We start from the raw sequence: 17,282 nt of genomic DNA, 5'->3' as shown, positions 1-17,282 counted from the left end.
TGAGAAGGAACGCTGTCATACTGAAGAATTTGCCCTCTCCTGTGGTTTGTAATGTAATGGGCAGCACAAATGTCTTGATAGACCTCAGCCTGTTAGTGTTGCCATCCACTCTGCAGATCTCTTGCATGCCCCCATACTGAATGTAACCCCAAACCATGCTTTTTACTTCACCAAACCTGACTGATTTCTATGAGAATTTTGGGTCCATACAGGTTCCAATAGGTCTTTGGAGTATTTGTGATGAATGGGATGCAGTTCAACAGATGATTCATTAGAAAATTGATTAAGTGAAGTTATTATTGGTTGATTTTAAAACCATGAACAACGACAAGACTTTTGTCAGGTAGTGTGTATATATATAATGAAATTAAATTTTATAAAAACATATATACATTTCTATTGAATACACATTTATATATTGCGAAAGATACATTATTACATAATAAATCATAACATCATCATTGCTATTTAGTTATGAATATTGCCTTTAATATATAATAAATATATATTATACATATAATTTCACTCTATGAATGATGATATTATTATTATGTATTCAGTTTAATTAATTTATTGTTGTGAAGGCTTGATTTGTAGTCTTGGAAATGCTATCAAAATATCACATAGGAGCCAAATACAACTGTGATTTATTCTTCTTCACAATTAGTAATTACTGTAAACTCTGTAAGATTCGTGTAGATGTAAACCTGAGTGCGGTCTCTGCTGCGACTCTCTGGAGGGATGCCTCTCACACACTTATGTAATCTTGGCAGAGTCCGCTCGGAAGTACGAGGCACCGCACCAAGAATTCCCCCCGTTACAGGATAGTGAGTGGTGCTTGATGGAAGCCCCTCCAAGACTTTAGGTCAAACAGATCAGTGACAGGCCGATGGGAACATCTATATCCCTCTGTCTCTCTTCTGCTGGATGACGTTGCCATGGGTTTTTGAGGCTGCGAAGTACATTGTGTTTTCCAATCATTCAGATTTTCTACCAAAAGCATGGCTTGTTCATAAAAACAAATAATTATTTATTTCATTTTTAATGAGACAAAGCAGGCTACACCAGGAAAAAAGCTTGTTTTATAACAACTGCACTCTTACATACATTATATTACAGTCATAGACTCCCTTTTTTTAAACACCACACAAATCTATTTACTCAATGGCTTTTTAGTTCATCGTTTAAAATAAAAAAGTCCCAATTTTCAGTGTTTTTTTCTCTCTCTTTTCATCTGAAACTACTTAATGCTAGGTTTCATCTCGTCAACAACCTTTGACCTCTGACCTTAGGTGAATGGAATTCACAACAAAGATTAAAATTCCTCGCGGAGGTCTATCCTTCGCTGTTGAGGAACATGCTCCTTTCATCGTTAAAATACTAAATTTTTTGAGATATTTTATCACATACAATACAGAGTCCATTATGTACATCCTCTCATCTCTGCCTATGATATTCTTTCGCGAGGTCTGAGTGCAGCGGAAGTGTTTACGTCCTCTTTTGTCTCTAATCATGCAGCGGACAAAAGCTTTTAAACAGTTGGTCGGTTCGGCGACAGCGTCTTAACATGTTATCGCATGAGTTCTTTGAGGCCTGGTCCATTGTGACGCTCCATTCCTTGTGAAGCTTTATTCCCAGAAATCCAGTTCATTGCAGGGTGATGATGCCTCGGAGTCGAATGTAGGGTTGGCTAGACAAGGGCTTGAAGTTCAGGTCGGGGCTTTTTTGTTTTTTGGAACGCTAGACGCTACGCTTTCATACCGGCCGGTCTACAGCGTACTGGCAGGGGCTTAAGTTGGAAACAGGGTTCTGCACGGCCGGATAGGCGAAGTTGGCGTGCTGTTTGGCCTTGAGCCGGAGGCTGGCCAGACTGGAGTTACAGGTGTCTCTGTACATGTATGGACCGGCCGTGGTGGCATACGGGCAGGCGGCTGCTGACACGGCTGCAGAATTGAGGGTGGGGCTGTTCAGGTTGTTCAGGTTTCCCAGGTTGTTGAGGCCTGAGCCCGGCACCCCTGCCACCGCCGAGGGCACCATCGATGAGGCCATGTTCATGGAAGGGATGGAGCTGGGCGGGGAGAACATTGGCTGGGAGGACAGCGGGCTTACATTCATGGAGTTAAAGAAAGGAAAACTTTTGGCTGACAGCGGGCTGCTGGCCAGGCTCTTAGTGGCCCAGTTGTTGTAGGAGTAGCCAGAGTACATGTCGTCGTACGGCTGCATGAGTCCATTGAACTGGGCGCCGAAGCCGTTCTTGCACAGCTCGGCTTGCTGGTTCCTTTCTCGCTTTCTCCATTTGGCTCGGCGGTTTTTAAACCACACCTGTCGAAAAGACAGCAAGAAACCAGTGGTCAGATTTCACATCGTTTGTCAACGTACACTCAGAAAATGATGTTTGCTGTTTGTTTAAACTACTTATTTAAAATGAGCTGAAACAACACAACTCTTGAGTGTTTTTTGTGGCCACTTAATTGTTTTATGTTCAATCCACTTACATTTGTCAAAACAATTACATTAACTTAATCAATTTGTGTTGGGACAGCATGAAGGAATTGTGCAAAACCCAGCAATTTTTACAACGTACATTCAGAAAATGATGTTTGCTGTTTGTTCAAACTACTTATTTAAATTGAGCTGAAACAACATCATTTTTGAGTGTTTTTTTTGGGGGGGGCAACATAATTGTTTTATGTTCAATCTACTTAAATTTTTCTAAACAATTATGTTAGCTTAATTTGTGTTGGGACAACATGAAGGAATTGTGTGGAACCCGGGTTTTTCTAGTGTACGCTTAAAAAATTATGTTTGCTGTTTGTTCAAACCACTTAATGAGCTGAAACAACACAATAATTGAGTGTTTTTTTGCAATAACTTAATTGTTTTATGTTCAATCCAATTAAATTTGTCAAAACAATTACGTTAACTTATTTAATTTGTGTTAGGACAATGAAGGAATTGTGTGAAACCTTGCAATTTTTACAACGTACACTCAAAAACAGATGTTTGCTGTTTGTTCAAACTACTTATTTAAAATGAGCTAAAACAACACAACTCTTGAGTGTTTTTCGCGACAACTTAATTGTTTTATGTTCAATCCACTTAAATTTGTCAAAACAATTATGTTAACTTAATTTGTGTTGGGACAGCATGAAAGAATTGTGTGGAACCCGACATTTTTTAGTGTACACTTTAAAAATGATGTTAGCTGTTCGTTCAAACCACTTAATGAGCTGAAACAACACAATTCTTGAGTGTTTTTTGCGACAACTGAATTGTTTTATGTTCAATCCACTTAAATTTGATAAAACATCTATGTCAACTTATTTAACCCTTTAACTACCCCCCCAAGAAAAAAATGTTTAGATTGCTTTTTTTGACTCCTAATGTCACTAGTTAACACACTCAATGCATTTTTGTTTCAACACATCCCATAATTTCTAAAACATCAGCCTCTATCAAATGGTTGATATGTCGGTTTATGGTAAAAGTACCGGACTTAATATCTATACTATGAAAAATCTGAAAATATGAAGTGTAAGACCAATTTATTTAAAAAAAAATATTCAAAATAAAACAAATTTTGAATACTAAATCACCTTTTTTTAAGTATGCCATAAAACATTTCAGATTCTCATTTAACATGCTTTCTTTTTTTTCCGTTTTACAATAAACCAAAATCAAGTGTAGTAGTGCAACAGGATTATTATTATTTTTTTTTTTTGTAAACCAACAATGCTGTGTGTGTAAGTCATTATTTAAAACAGAATGAATTGCTAACTTATCCAGCATATGCAGCTCATGCCCTTCCAGCTGCAACCCATCACTGGGAAACATCCATACACACTCATACACTACGGACAATTTAGCCTATCCAATTCACCTATACCACATGTTTTTGGGGGAAATCAGAAGACCCAGAGGAAACCCATGCCAACACAGGGAGAACATGCAAACTCCACACAGAAATGCCAACTGACCCAGCCGAGGCTCGAACCAGCGATCTTTTTGCTGTGATGCAATTGCATCATTTAAAATAGCCATTCTTTAAATTACTTTAACAGTCACTATTTTAAACAGCAAAAACATGGTCAACCATTTGGTAAAGGGGCAGTCAAAGGGTTTATTTCTGTTTGGACAACATGAAGGAATTGTGTGAAACACGTTGTTTTTACAACGTACACTCAGAAAATGATGTTTTCTGTTACTACTTACAGTATTTAAAATTCACAATGTGACAACTTAAGTGTTTTATGTTCAATCCACTTATATTTATACAAATTAATAAGCTTACTTAATTCCTTCCCATTGTCCCAACACAAATCGATCGTGTGGAACCCGGCTTTTTTTTACAATGCAATGTACAACTGAATGGCATTTCACTCCTAATATAAAATACTGTACATATTAAAGCGCTCAGCATAACTTTAATATTCAGATTAAAAATATTCTTTCCCAAAAAAAAAGTTCCACCTGGCAGAATTTAAGTGCTTCATTTATTAAAACTAATTTATTCACTTATTATGAGTTTCCCTAGTGGGAAATGTCATTAAAGAGCTTCCCTCACATTTAGTCAATTTTATATCCTATTTTTAGGGGATATTGGGTGGATTAGAGTTTTAATGTGAAAATTTAAATGAATATATTTCATTTAGCTCTCTTTTCTTTTGCCAATCTTTTTTGTTCCTTCTGAAAACGCAAACTGTAATTAGCAAGGAAAACAAACGAGAAAGGAAAATAAGAAATTAAGTTTTAATTATTAGGTTTTCACAGTGTAAATAACATTCTTTATATGCCATGTGTAAATGACTTCCCCTTAAAAGCAACATCCGCAGAAACAAACAAAAGAAAGATTTCGCTTTTCTCATAACCCTGTATCTAATGACATACTTTATGGATTCTCAGAAGGATTGTCTCCACATATTTCAAAAATAAACTCACATAGCGGCTGCATTTTGCCACGCTTTTCTGAGAATATTTAATGACATTTTTTTTATCCAGCACACTGTAAATGATACCGTTTATATTTGGACACAGGGAATACCCTCCTCTGTGAATGTTCCACTGACACTTTGGCAATGGTGTTTAAAGCCTTCCAAAATAACCGAATGGCAAATATAGTTCAGTGGACGGTGTGTTCATTCTATATATTTTGGCATAGATATTATGATATAGTGACCGAGTGCTTTTCACCACCTTCCCTAAAGTCATATTCAAGAGATGGTTCACCCAAAAACACAAATCTTCAGTGTTTACTCACACTCAAGTGGTTCTAAACTTTTTGGATTTTCTCTCTTCTGTTAAACACAAAAGAAGATATTCTGAAGAATGTTTGGATATAAAGCAGCCATGTTAGGAACTAAATGCTATAGAAGTATATATACTATAAAAGTCAATGGCTGTTTGTTTGTTTTTCCTTTGTCTTCTACAAGAAAGAAATGCAAACAGGATTCGAAACAAGTGAAGGATGAGTAAATGATTTCATTTTGGGGTGTACAATAGCTCTCACTTTCCAACCCAAGCATATATTTTCTAAAATCGTGCACAAGTGGCTTACAGCTGAACATGCTTTCTCTCAACACTGCTGTAATGACTGTAAAACCCAACCGTGGCAGCATCAAAAGTGGTGTGTGGTCCATTGTGGAGGGTTTTTAAAGTATCCTGGGTCAAGCTGGCATTAGGTCAGTGCCATGATTTAGGGTTTGTGAGTTTATTAGGAGCACATACTCTATCAATTGCGTAAATCAATATGACAGCGGAAGCATGCGGAATATGTGGCATAAGGTTCCAGCTGGGATTACTGACATTCATGCACGGTTCAGGAGGCCACTGATAGACATTAGGAAAGGAGTATCTCTACCTCTGTTGTTCTTTCAAAATAACAACCAAGACTGCGTGCTATGTGACCTTTCCTCTGGCCAACATGAATCTGATCCATTAAATGCGCGCCAGCTAAGGAGGCAGCGATTGTATTGTCATCCATCAGAATGGGAGCCCACCTGCTCTCTTTGTGGGCTTCACCGATTAAATTTTGCCGATGCTTTTTGTTCAGACAGAAGGTCACAAACCTTTTTTTAGGGTTTTAACTATTGTTCAAATTACATCATAGCAGTTTTGAGGTAACCGTAAAAAATGCCACAGCTGATAAAGTTAGTTGACTATACTTAAAGTGAGCAAGCATGTTGCTTTTAAAATCATTAGTAGGCCCACACGGAATCTGTCCGTGCAGAAATCTGCAGATTTTTAGCCCGTTATTGAGTCTATGTATTTACTTGGGTAAATGGGTGTAAATTTATATTTATTCAGTTTTTAATTAATTTCACTAATATTGTTGTGATATAAAAATAATAACATTAAAATGTTCATATGATTTATTTACAGTACAGTTTGTAAAGTCATATTTTCTGTCTTTTAGTAGATTAATTGTATGAGAGACCAAATTGTTTGTTTACCAACTAAGAGGATCTAGATGGATTTGCATTAAATAAAAGTTAAAAATGTAACGGCTGGGTCAGTTGGCATTTCTGTGTGGAGTTTGCATGTTCTCCCCGTGTTCGCGTGGGTTTCCTCTGGGTGCTCCGGTTTCCCCCACAAGTCCAAAGACATGTGGTATAGGTGAATTGGGTAGGCTAAATTGTCCGTGGTGTATGTGTGTAAATGAGTGTGTGTGGATGTTTCCCAGTGATGGGTTGCAGCTGGAAGGGCATCCGCTGCGTAAAGCATATGCTGGCTAAGTTGGCGGTTCATTCTGTTGTGGCGACCCCAGATTAATAAAGGGACTAAGCCGAAAAGAAAATGAATGAATGAAGTTTGTTATGATACGCCTAAAATCATTCTGCATAAATCTGCAGATTTTTTACTAAATTTTCCACAGAAATAGCAAAAAATTGCCAGATTCTGTCTGGCCCTATAGTGATTAGTTTACTTTACTTAAAAAAATGAGTAAACTGTTGCCTTAAAATCATTAGGTAAATTAATTATGTGCATAATTAGAAAAGTCAGGTTAAATCAACTTAACAGTTCCCAGTTGCACTGGTTTACTCATTTCTTCATAGTAAAATTAACTAAAAATCAGCGTTTAAAACAATGGGTTTACTCTGAACTGTAAAAGTTGAATGATTAGCGTATGGTTTTAGGTCATTGTACCTTATTAAATGAAGTTAATCAAGTTCTAACTTCAATTTATAAGTTACGCAAGCTGTTTTAAGTCAGTTTAACATAATACAAGTTCAGTGGACTCATAAGGTTAATTTGATTCAGCTTAAAAATGAAAGGCAACCAGGATTTTTTTACAGTGTGGTTCCATGTACCAAAAGTGTCTTCAGTTTAAGGGTTTAATATATTATACCCTAAAAATGAAAACTCTGTCATAACTAACTAACCTTAACTTGTTCAGAACCTATTGACTCTTTCTTCTGTTGAACATAAGAGAAGATATTTTGAAAAATTATTTCCTATTGACTTCCATAGTATTTTTTTCCTGTTAATGAAGTGGATGAGTCCCAGCAACCAACATTCTTCAAAATATCTTTATTTGTGTTCGGCAGATGTTTAAAATGACACAAGGAAGAGTAAATTGTGAGGTAACTGTCATTTTTGGATAAACTATCCCTTTAAGTATTCCTGAAAATCCTGGAATAGCCCGGGCCTATAATTTATGTCTTGTGGTACAAAGGACGCCCTTTCATTACACAAATGTACCATAGTGACAGCATAGTGAACATAACTTCTTATCTGCATCAGTCAGTGTGTCGATTATATATTTGTTTGATTATAACATCTACAACTGTTTCTGAAACACAATGTGCCGTAGCTATGCAGCGGTTTAGTTTGGCAGGGACACACGTACCCGTACTCTTGCTTCTGTGAGGTTGGTCCACACCGCAATCTCCTCTCGCGTGCTCATGTCGGGATAACGGTTTCTCTGAAAGGTGGCTTCCAGTTCCTGGAGCTGCTGGCTAGTGAAATGTGTCCTTTGCCGGCGCTGTTTTTTCTTTAGAGAGCCGTCCTCTGGGTTCGACTCATCTGTGTGGTTCTGATGGGACTTCTCTGTGTCTGTATGGGTCATAAAAAATCATTAATTAAGCAAACATGTGTTGCATTAACATGATTACAAATCAAACTTAGCTACATATAAACATGTTTGTGCTAACTACACAAAAGTATTTAGCTTCCGTTTAGCTAGAAAACAAGAGCAAGGTAAACTGCAGGGCCCTGAGTGGGTTTTTTGTATGCATGATGAAAATCCTCCCTCTGTGGTGTCTACAGAGTTCTGCAAATTGCAAATGCAAGACCCCACAGAAAGGGCTAAATTAGCTGGCCACATAATCCTGGGATCAGCCATTAGTGACAGGGCAGGTTTGGGGCTGTTTGGCAAGAGCTTAACTCTCTAGGAGCAGTTCTAACTAATCAGCAAGCTTTCCAGGACTCTGCAGGGCCTCTAGGAAAACCAATAAGACATCATGCTGCCATCTGTCAGCGGACAGATCGCCTTTAACTTTACAACAGCATCTATTAAACAGAAGACGCAGAAAATACATTCTGTGAAGTAAAATGGAAATTAATATACTTTAAGTTTAATTAAGTCGATGTATTAAACCGATGTCTGTTCTGTAAGTACGGCGTGTATGAGAGAATCAGTGAGCTCTTCAATAAATGTAGAAGCTTTGTTGTTTAACTTTCAGAGCGTTTAATTAATCAATTTATTGTTCAGTTTGTGTTTAATATCGGCATTATGCTGAAACATTTTAGCCCGTAAAGGGCGTGAATTATGAGCTTCTTCAGAAGCTGATGAATAGACGTCAACCACTGAAATTTGTGAAGTAGTTATAGGCCTATAGTGAAAACAAAAACGCTGCTTCTTAAAATTAAATACAGTAAAGTCTTATTTATTATTATTTTGTCGGTTGTATATTTTTGTTGTTTAGACTAGGCTTACTTTAATATCATGTTTGTGGTTAAGCTAACGTTTCCTTAAAATAATGATATGCCAATAGACCAAAAAATATTTTTAGGTTTTTTTTAATTAGCCAAAAATAGGTAAATGCAGCTTATTAATAAAGATTTCATATATTTTGTAACTAAGCAGACATGCACTTTTTGGCATAGGCCTAAACGTTTAAAATAGAAAAAAATGCCTAAATCCGCAACATGCGGACCAATAATATAATATAAAATATATAAAAATATATATAATAATCCTTAATCTTTAGTGAGAAAATATAAGTTACTTTCCCGTGGGATTTTCAATATAGCCTATTTTCTGTTTCATTCGGCATACATTATCTATAAACATTATGTAAACAAACAACTTGGGAAGATTCATCCGTAAATTTGGACTCCTAAAAATAAAAGCTCTTAACTGGCATTCGGCATATGGATGGATGAAACTTTTAACATCGATTTAACCTTTTCATTACATAAAGCATTTTTATAGCGGAAAACGTAATAACTTTAGAAAAAGGTTCCCTGGGGAGCCAAAAAATTATTATTGGCACTGCTGAGAAACCCGCCGTAATCGGAACAATTATTTACTATTAAAGAACTGTATAGCCATTAGATAAATCATTTGATGATCGAAATGCATGCAGTTTCCGGTGCAATAGACAGGCTTTTCACATTCTCACACCCAAATAAGCTCATTAACAGAAACAGAAAGTAAGCTAACAGTAATTTAACAATAAACAGCTGACTTTTTTTATATTTAGGATTGCATAATCCTCTGTCGTGCAGTCTCTCTGTAAAGTGCATGTCGTCTTCAGACCTTTTCACAGGTGTTTAGACTGATTCGCATTGGCCTACTGACTGAGTTATTTGGGTACCAAATTTGAGGCATGGGAATGAATAATTTATGCACCGCTCCTTTAGCACGTGACTGGCTATCCAGGATCTTCTTCAAATGGCGACTGTCAGCAGGCACATAAAAACTCTTCAACATCTATGAAAGGTATAGGCCTGAATTCAAATGACCCAAGATTATTCAAAACTCCAACCAAAGATGTGGAGCCGCATTACACGAATTAACTAGAGAAGAACGAAGAACGAAAATTAAATAACCAGCATGCACAAAATAACCAACATGCAGCAGGCTAAGCAGCCAGTGTGTATCTTTTGTTTCTGTGATATATTATACATATATGCAATGAAAATACCCCATTAATAGCAATAAAAAGAGAATTTGCCGAACCTCCTCACATGAGACTTAAATTTAGAATAAGATTTCAGACGGCACTTTTTTCAGACGGCTTTTGCTTCTAAACTCATATTATTACTTAAATGTTTATAATAATTAATGATTATCTTGTATTGTTAATTAGACATGAATATGAACTGACCACTGTTGTCTTGGCCTTTGCATCCCGGATCGTGCTGAGGCGTCCCGGAGTCAGACAGAGACAGTGCCGGGCTGCGGGCCTCACTGTCCGTTAGAAGGTTAAAATCCATCACCTCGACCGCCAGGCTCTGTGAACAGCACAGGGTCATATTTACATAAATGCTTGCTGATGCACCATAGTCTACACACGCTTAAGCTAGAAAAACAATACACACGAGACTGCATTGTTTGCTCAGGTTTAGTGTGACCGCAGCTCATCATCTTCTGACTAACGAAATAAAAGACACATCTACTATTTTCCCCTTAAATATATTATTCTTTATATGTTCTGGTTGAACATATTTCCTCAAACAGGCCAAGAGTGTTTCACGGTTCGTCAGAGCCACTTAGAGACTTAACAAAATATGTAGCAGGCCAAGCTAATCGTACACTTTAAACAAAAATACATTTGGTACAATAAACGTTTAATTAAAAGGTGACAACGTCACAGCCTTTATCAATAACTCATTCAATTTAATTCAACAACACTGGATTTTATTTTCAAACCAAAAAACTGAACTGAATCTTGGAGAAATAATTTAATAGAATAGAAGTTTATATGATGTGATGGAATAGACGGCTATTTTCACTCTCAGACCGTCCGTGTACACAGACTAATAAATAGGAACATAATTTTAATATGGTACACATTTTAAATTAATTAATTTTAATTAAAAAAAAATCTTTGTCAATACTAATGTTAAAAATCTAGGGCTATTCTGTTTGTTTATTTATTTATTTTTGTTCGTTTATTGTTTCTATATGGTCAGCATTTCCTTTCAGAAACCTAAAGCCTCAAACAAGTTAACCCAAACAAGTAACGAAGTTAACCCAAATAAATTCACAGCAGGAATCAATCCAAACAGCTAATAAACCGGATGCGAAATATAAAGTGAAAAGAGTGCTCGATTATTTGCATGTTTCTTCATATCAAATGAGATGCAGTAATGAAATCCAGCGCGTTTGCTTTGTGTTGCAAATCTCCAAAACGTCAGGTGGGTTACATTGGTGTGCAACTGTACTCAGTGTGTCTTGAAGACGATTTTTGATTTGAGGCACCGGGCATTTAAAATAAGAGTGAACAGCCTTAAATAGCAGCCTCGTAATAGAGCTTAAAATAACATTTCGTTTATTTGTGTAACAGCAGTTACACCCAAGAGATATAGAAACATAATCACTTTCTTACTGCGCCTTGGAATCTGTGGTGAAGAGTGAAAGCAGATCAGAATTCAGCAAACGGCATCGGAACTCGCGCGCGAATAGAATAATTGAAGCAACAACACATGTGATTTATCCTTTTATATTCGCTGCATAGGGTATTCGCTTAAAGGAGTCGTATTGTACAGGCTATGTGAATGTCTGACTAATCGTCTGCACACTGACACAAAACGGGAATAAATAGAAAAATATAGCCTATTTGTTAAGATAATATATTTAAACTATACACATAATTAAATATAGAAATATAATATAAATATACACTTTCAAACATCAAATATTTTCTTGATTCAATTATTTTTTTAAATAAACTTCTAAATTACGATGAACTCGCATTAACAAAAGAAAAAAACATATATGCCTAAAGTCGCTAATTTCTCACCCGCTTTAATTATTGAAATTACCCAATGCAATACATTTTATTAAGCTATCTATAAAAGAATACGCAGATATACTATAGGCCTATCCATGATTTAAGTCAGATTTGTAGTTTAGCCTTTGAGTAAATGTGTTTTTCCCAAAGAGCGCATTGTTTGTTCCTACAGCGCGTAAAATGTTCGTAAATAAACGGGCGCATGGTGTGCAACATCAAAGGATATTTCTCCTCACTTTCACAGATATAGTCTACGAGACACGATAAAACAAATATTGGCTAAAACTAATTTAGATCCAATGCCACATGATAGGCCTGATTTGAGGCGACAGCTCACAATGCATAACGCGGGCCTACTTTAATATATTTGTATATCTAAATGATATATCCTTGTTTATCGTTCAGTGACAGTGTGCTAATGTGTGCAAAACTGCATTCAGGTTAAAGTAGCTTTATTTATATCTATATTATATATATATTAGTAACACAGATGTTTATTTGTTTGCCAATGGAGAGATAATCAGTTTGGTCCTTAATTCAGCACCAATAATGACAGCTCCCATAATGATGCATTATATATAATCCACTAAAGAATTAACAAATACCTTTGGCAATTAATTCAAAACTGGAACACTTCCTTATACATTTTAGCAATAATAGTGTCATCAGCCTGATTTAACTGAATTCATTTCTTCATTTTAGATTCTAAATTTATTATTGGAACATTAAATACATATTTGTCAAAATTGTTATGATTATAATGAAATCCCAGGACATCATCAACTTTTTTCTTCTGAAAAAGTTAGAAGAATTACACTCAATAAAAGCTATTGGTATTGAATTCTCTATCTATAGGAGGAAACAAACAAGTGCCAAACTATCAGCACTTGATCTGTATTAATGAGAATACAAAACCTGGGGATGTAGAAATTATCAGTGGTGATAAATAACAGAGGAACACTCTTTCAAAACAGTAGATGTTTTCAGAAGCAAGTCACATTTGGTTTTGCTAGCATATGCTCAACTTTATATCATATATTAACATATATCAACTTTACATCAATATTGCTATTTGAAACATTGAATTTAAACATATGACAATTTGTTTAAAAGAATATATAAATATAAAATGAAAAGTAAAATTGCATAATTGCAGTAAAAGTGTTGTGATTCTACTTGTGTAAAGTGGTGTAGTAAAACGCTTACAGGCCTAGATGTACTCAATATAACAAATGCTTAAAAGGAAACATTTGGATAACAAATTTGTGCTTTACCAAAGCAGAGTGTCCTGTTAAATTATAATGATTTGTTTCATTGTGCTCAGGATGGCACACCATTTGACCTTTAATAATTTTAATGCTTTCTATGTTGTAAATAGCTTCATATTTCTCATAAAAATATGATTTGTTTTGTAAATGATATTTTCTAGCATACACTTTTTATAGTATCTATTAATGACATTTTTAATGCCATCATAATCCCTTTTAATCTAATTAACAGTTGATGTAACTTGCCTTGTACATGCAGCTGGCTTGTGCAGGGGAGGCTATCATGAGAATGCAGAATTACAATCAGAACTATAGATATACTTCAACACATACCCGGAGTGACTTTGATAAATGGTTATCTGTCAGGCAGGCTGCTCAGATGCTGCTCCTTTTGGCCAGAGTTATAGGTGACGTAAGCTGGTTATTTCATCCCGAGCAAGGTGTCAATGCACCCACCTCCCCACCCCTACCAGGACTTGTGACATTATTACATTTCAAACTCTATCAAGGGTCCCCTAAGGACTGTGGGCCAACAAGGCAAGTGATCAAAGAGTCCATGCAAATGCCACAGATGCATTGATAGATTTTTTAAAATGTAAAAATGGAGAGACCAAAAAGGAAAGTGACTAGGTTTTTCTGACCTTGATTTATATCATATTTATGTATTAAATGGTGTATATAACAAATTGTAAAATTTATGTACATAATAATAATAATAATAATAATAATAATAATAATAATAATACTTATTATTATTATTATTATTATTATTATTATTTATATAATAACAATGATATTTTTAATTATTGTTGTTTAAAATGATCATTATAACTAGGTACACTTTTTTGAATTGTGTTTTTTAATGTAAATTTCCTGTGATAAAGTTTGGCTCAAAACTTTATGTCTCTCTTCACACCGTGTTGATGGCACTTGGAGAAAGGAAAATTTATGCTGCCTTCGAGATATTCGTACTGACACCGCTCAGATAATGCATGTCAGTGAGGGGGCAGTTTATATACAGGACATCGATCTCATTAAAATATATATATCTAATAAGAGAAGAGATAATAGAGGTAAAATCCTCTCGTTTTTCAGAAGATTGCTGGGTCCATCTGTTGGTTCGACCGCATACATTTCCACGGGCTGCTGCATTATCTCAGGAATTATTCATAAACGCGTTTAGAATTAATTCCTTGGATTAAGAGTTGATTAAGATGTGTGTCACTTTGCTGTCTGAGAACTTATTAAGGGCCCACTCGAGCCGGCGGCAGATGGAATTTCTACCCAATGTTTGTAGATGTTAATTTCTCCCCTCCTAACACCCATTTGCATTTGGCTGTGTATGTCAAAGCGCGGCTTTTCCTGCACGCACAGCTCCGAATATCCGTGTACGAGGAGATGCTCATCTCGCTATAAGGACGGTCATGTTTATTTCATTACACAGCGGCACGCACATTGTCACTGTTCGACTGAGAAATATACGAATGATGAAATGTTGAAACATAACATGCACAAAAAATGTAGAGATTCGATATTAAGCAAAAGTTTAAAAGACATACTTTATATGTTTTGAATAGCTGAAGCCGAAATACAGACTTGTACAGTGTGTTTGTTCATTACATCCCATACTGGAGGCGACATGACCAAACGCAAGAGCCTCCCTCACGCACTTTTCGGTCTGTGTGGTTTAACCACATATGCACGCATTTACAAATAACCTGTTTTTATTCTTTTAAACGTGTTAGCAATTTTATTGCAATGATTTTAAGCCATTTTAAACGAAAATTATAATTAGAATATTTAGCGCGTCCAATTAAAAATATATAAACAAGAATCAATCACAAGCAAGAGAACCCGAGTTAAAATATTACAATAAAAGACATCTAGAAAATGCAACAATAAATAAAATTATGGGAGCCTAATAAGATTAATTTTAAGCTCTCGTTTTTGATACTCTAGCAAAAATGTTTCGGTCAATCTTGTTTGACTATTTGGCCGCATGTAAATTTAGATATACAGGTGCGTTTGCTTTAGTATTTTTTATTAGGCTATACTATTTTTTTTTTATTTTGGACAGACAGAAATGCCCCCTAACTGAAACTTTTAATTGTTGCATGTTTTAAAATTTAAAATAGCACCTGAGCATTTTTAACAATATAACTAAATAACAGAGTGAGCGTGGATGGAAACCTGGATGTCTTTTTTTCTTTATCTTTTTTACGGCTTCGAAGCACCTGCCGCCTATCAGTTATGCGCCCTCCATTAATATATTTATCATATAGGCTAATATATAGGCCTACAGCAGCATAGACAGAAAAATTAGCAGATGTTTTATTTTTCTATTGGTTGTAATTCAATCGTATGCACATTTGTCGGCTGTAGTCTTGCTAACCACCGGCACTTTTGACAAATGCACAAACTGACTTAAATGAACTTCAAACAAATCAATGTAGGCTAAGCCCGTTAACTTAAACAACACATTTGACATTATCCAGCAAACCATAACATAGAGTTTAACTGTCAAAATAACCTTATGCAGACACTTTAAAGTAAGTTTTTCTTAATGAAAGACCGGCGTCATCGAGTTAAACAATTGCATCTGATTTTATCCACATTTAAAATATTAATTGATAATAGATTAAACATATTCTCGTACAGCCTACTCGAATAGTATAACTTCCTAACCACAATATTTCATCATCATTATTACTGTTAATACTATTATTACTTATATTTAATTAAATAGGCTAATGTTAGTAACCGTACATATTCCATTGAGCTACGTTGTACATTTCGTATACATTACACATCATCACATCAACTTCAACCCGATGATAAACGACGCTCGTTTGTCCCATATGCTTCTCCGGTAAAAGTGATCTTGACGAGCGATAAATCCGCCGCGATCCTTTCTGTCTAACCCGACAGGTCTGAATCAAGTAGCCTATTTTTGAGAGACTGGAAGGAGACAACATCACCAAAGCTCCTCCAGCGCACGAATGCACATTTCATCAGCACGGTGATTTTTGTCATGCATCTACTCACATGAATCCCGGTCTAGTGGAGGTAATCCTCGAAAAAGGTACAACTTTTTTGCGTTCAACGCGTCTTAGCAGCTTTTCTGAAACGATGCGGTCGTCATGTAGAAAGTTCCTTAAGATGAGCAAACGTAAAGAGAAAGTTTCCCCTTTCTCTTTCTCTCTGTGTGTGTTGTCTGTCATAAGTTTTTAGAGGAGAGTGAAGGCTTGATCCCCATGCAGAGGGGGACTGACTTTATGCTAAATATCTCGTGAGACAGGTCCGCGGCAAAAGCAGTGCCCACCCCTTGACTCTCTCTCTCTCTCTCTCTCTCTCTCTCTCTCTCTCTCTCTCTCTCTCTCTCTCTCTCTCTCTCTCTCTCTCTCTCTCTCTCTCCCACGCTCTTTTAGTCTCACACATGCGCTCGCTAAACATACGCACAGTAAATCAAAGCGTCGGTCAATCACCCGCTTGAGCTCACTTGCGCAGCATCACTAAAACCTTCACTTACAAGCATGAACATCAGGCTAGTTAGTGTAATGTTATTGTTAGGGGGGGACACTACTTTTTCTTTCCTAAAAATCTGTTCCTTTCTCATTTGTGATGTTTTGCATTCTCAACACTCTTATTGACATCCATTAAAAACTTTAATGAATAAAATGTTATAGAGGGTAACATCTTTTTCACAACAAGAAAAACAGTATTTTATTTATTCTGTTGGCTGGATTTCTGTAGCCTATTCTTTTATTTTTTAAGAGTGAAGCGTTAATAAATCCAAAATATATTAATTAGTAAAATTAAAAAGACTAGTCTGCAGTTTAATATAACAAAAATATCATCAGGGGTTTTACACTTTACAATGAACTAAATGACGCACACTCCACGACACGTCTTCAGTCAGTTCACTTGTAGTTGCGTCCTTGCATTTGCTATATTTAGTTATTGAGGTAAAGTTGGTTTTATATTTGGACATTCAGACATTCTCCTTATAATATAATATCAGAAAAGTATCCTTTGTAAATGTAAATAGAGAAAT

At 35.8% G+C, this 17,282-nt stretch overlaps 1 protein-coding gene across 1 annotated transcript; it reads right to left on the bottom strand.

The window, feature by feature from the left end:
• Positions 1 to 1,060: 1,060 nt before the first annotated feature.
• On the bottom strand, positions 1,061 to 16,507 carry pitx3 (paired-like homeodomain 3). The gene is made up of 4 exons (XM_056470673.1): positions 16,274 to 16,507; positions 10,332 to 10,458; positions 7,847 to 8,052; positions 1,061 to 2,322 (listed from the first exon to the last, which is right to left on the bottom strand). Exons 2-4 carry the CDS (start codon positions 10,438 to 10,440, stop codon positions 1,756 to 1,758), a joined length of 882 nt encoding a protein of 293 aa, XP_056326648.1. The 5' UTR covers positions 10,441 to 10,458; positions 16,274 to 16,507; the 3' UTR covers positions 1,061 to 1,755.
• Positions 16,508 to 17,282: the final 775 nt, after the last annotated feature.

Source organism: Danio aesculapii, chromosome 13, assembly GCF_903798145.1.
Source record: "Danio aesculapii chromosome 13, fDanAes4.1, whole genome shotgun sequence".
Classification (NCBI taxonomy): Eukaryota; Metazoa; Chordata; class Actinopteri; order Cypriniformes; family Danionidae; genus Danio; species Danio aesculapii.
This window is presented reverse-complemented; position numbering and strand designations above follow the sequence as displayed.

What these genes read in the sequence shown, in the direction of transcription:
- pitx3 (XM_056470673.1), bottom strand. Translation starts at nt 10,440, where the DNA reads ATGGATTTTAACCTTCTAACGGACAGTGAGGCCCGCAGCCCGGCACTG. An exon ending in CAAAGGCCAAGACAACAGTG is followed by an intron (nt 8,053 to 10,331) that starts GTCAGTTCATAT and finishes TGACCCATACAG; the next exon opens with ACACAGAGAAGTCCCATCAG. An exon ending in TCACAGAAGCAAGAGTACGG is followed by an intron (nt 2,323 to 7,846) that starts GTACGTGTGTCC and finishes TCTTTTCGACAG; the next exon opens with GTGTGGTTTAAAAACCGCCG.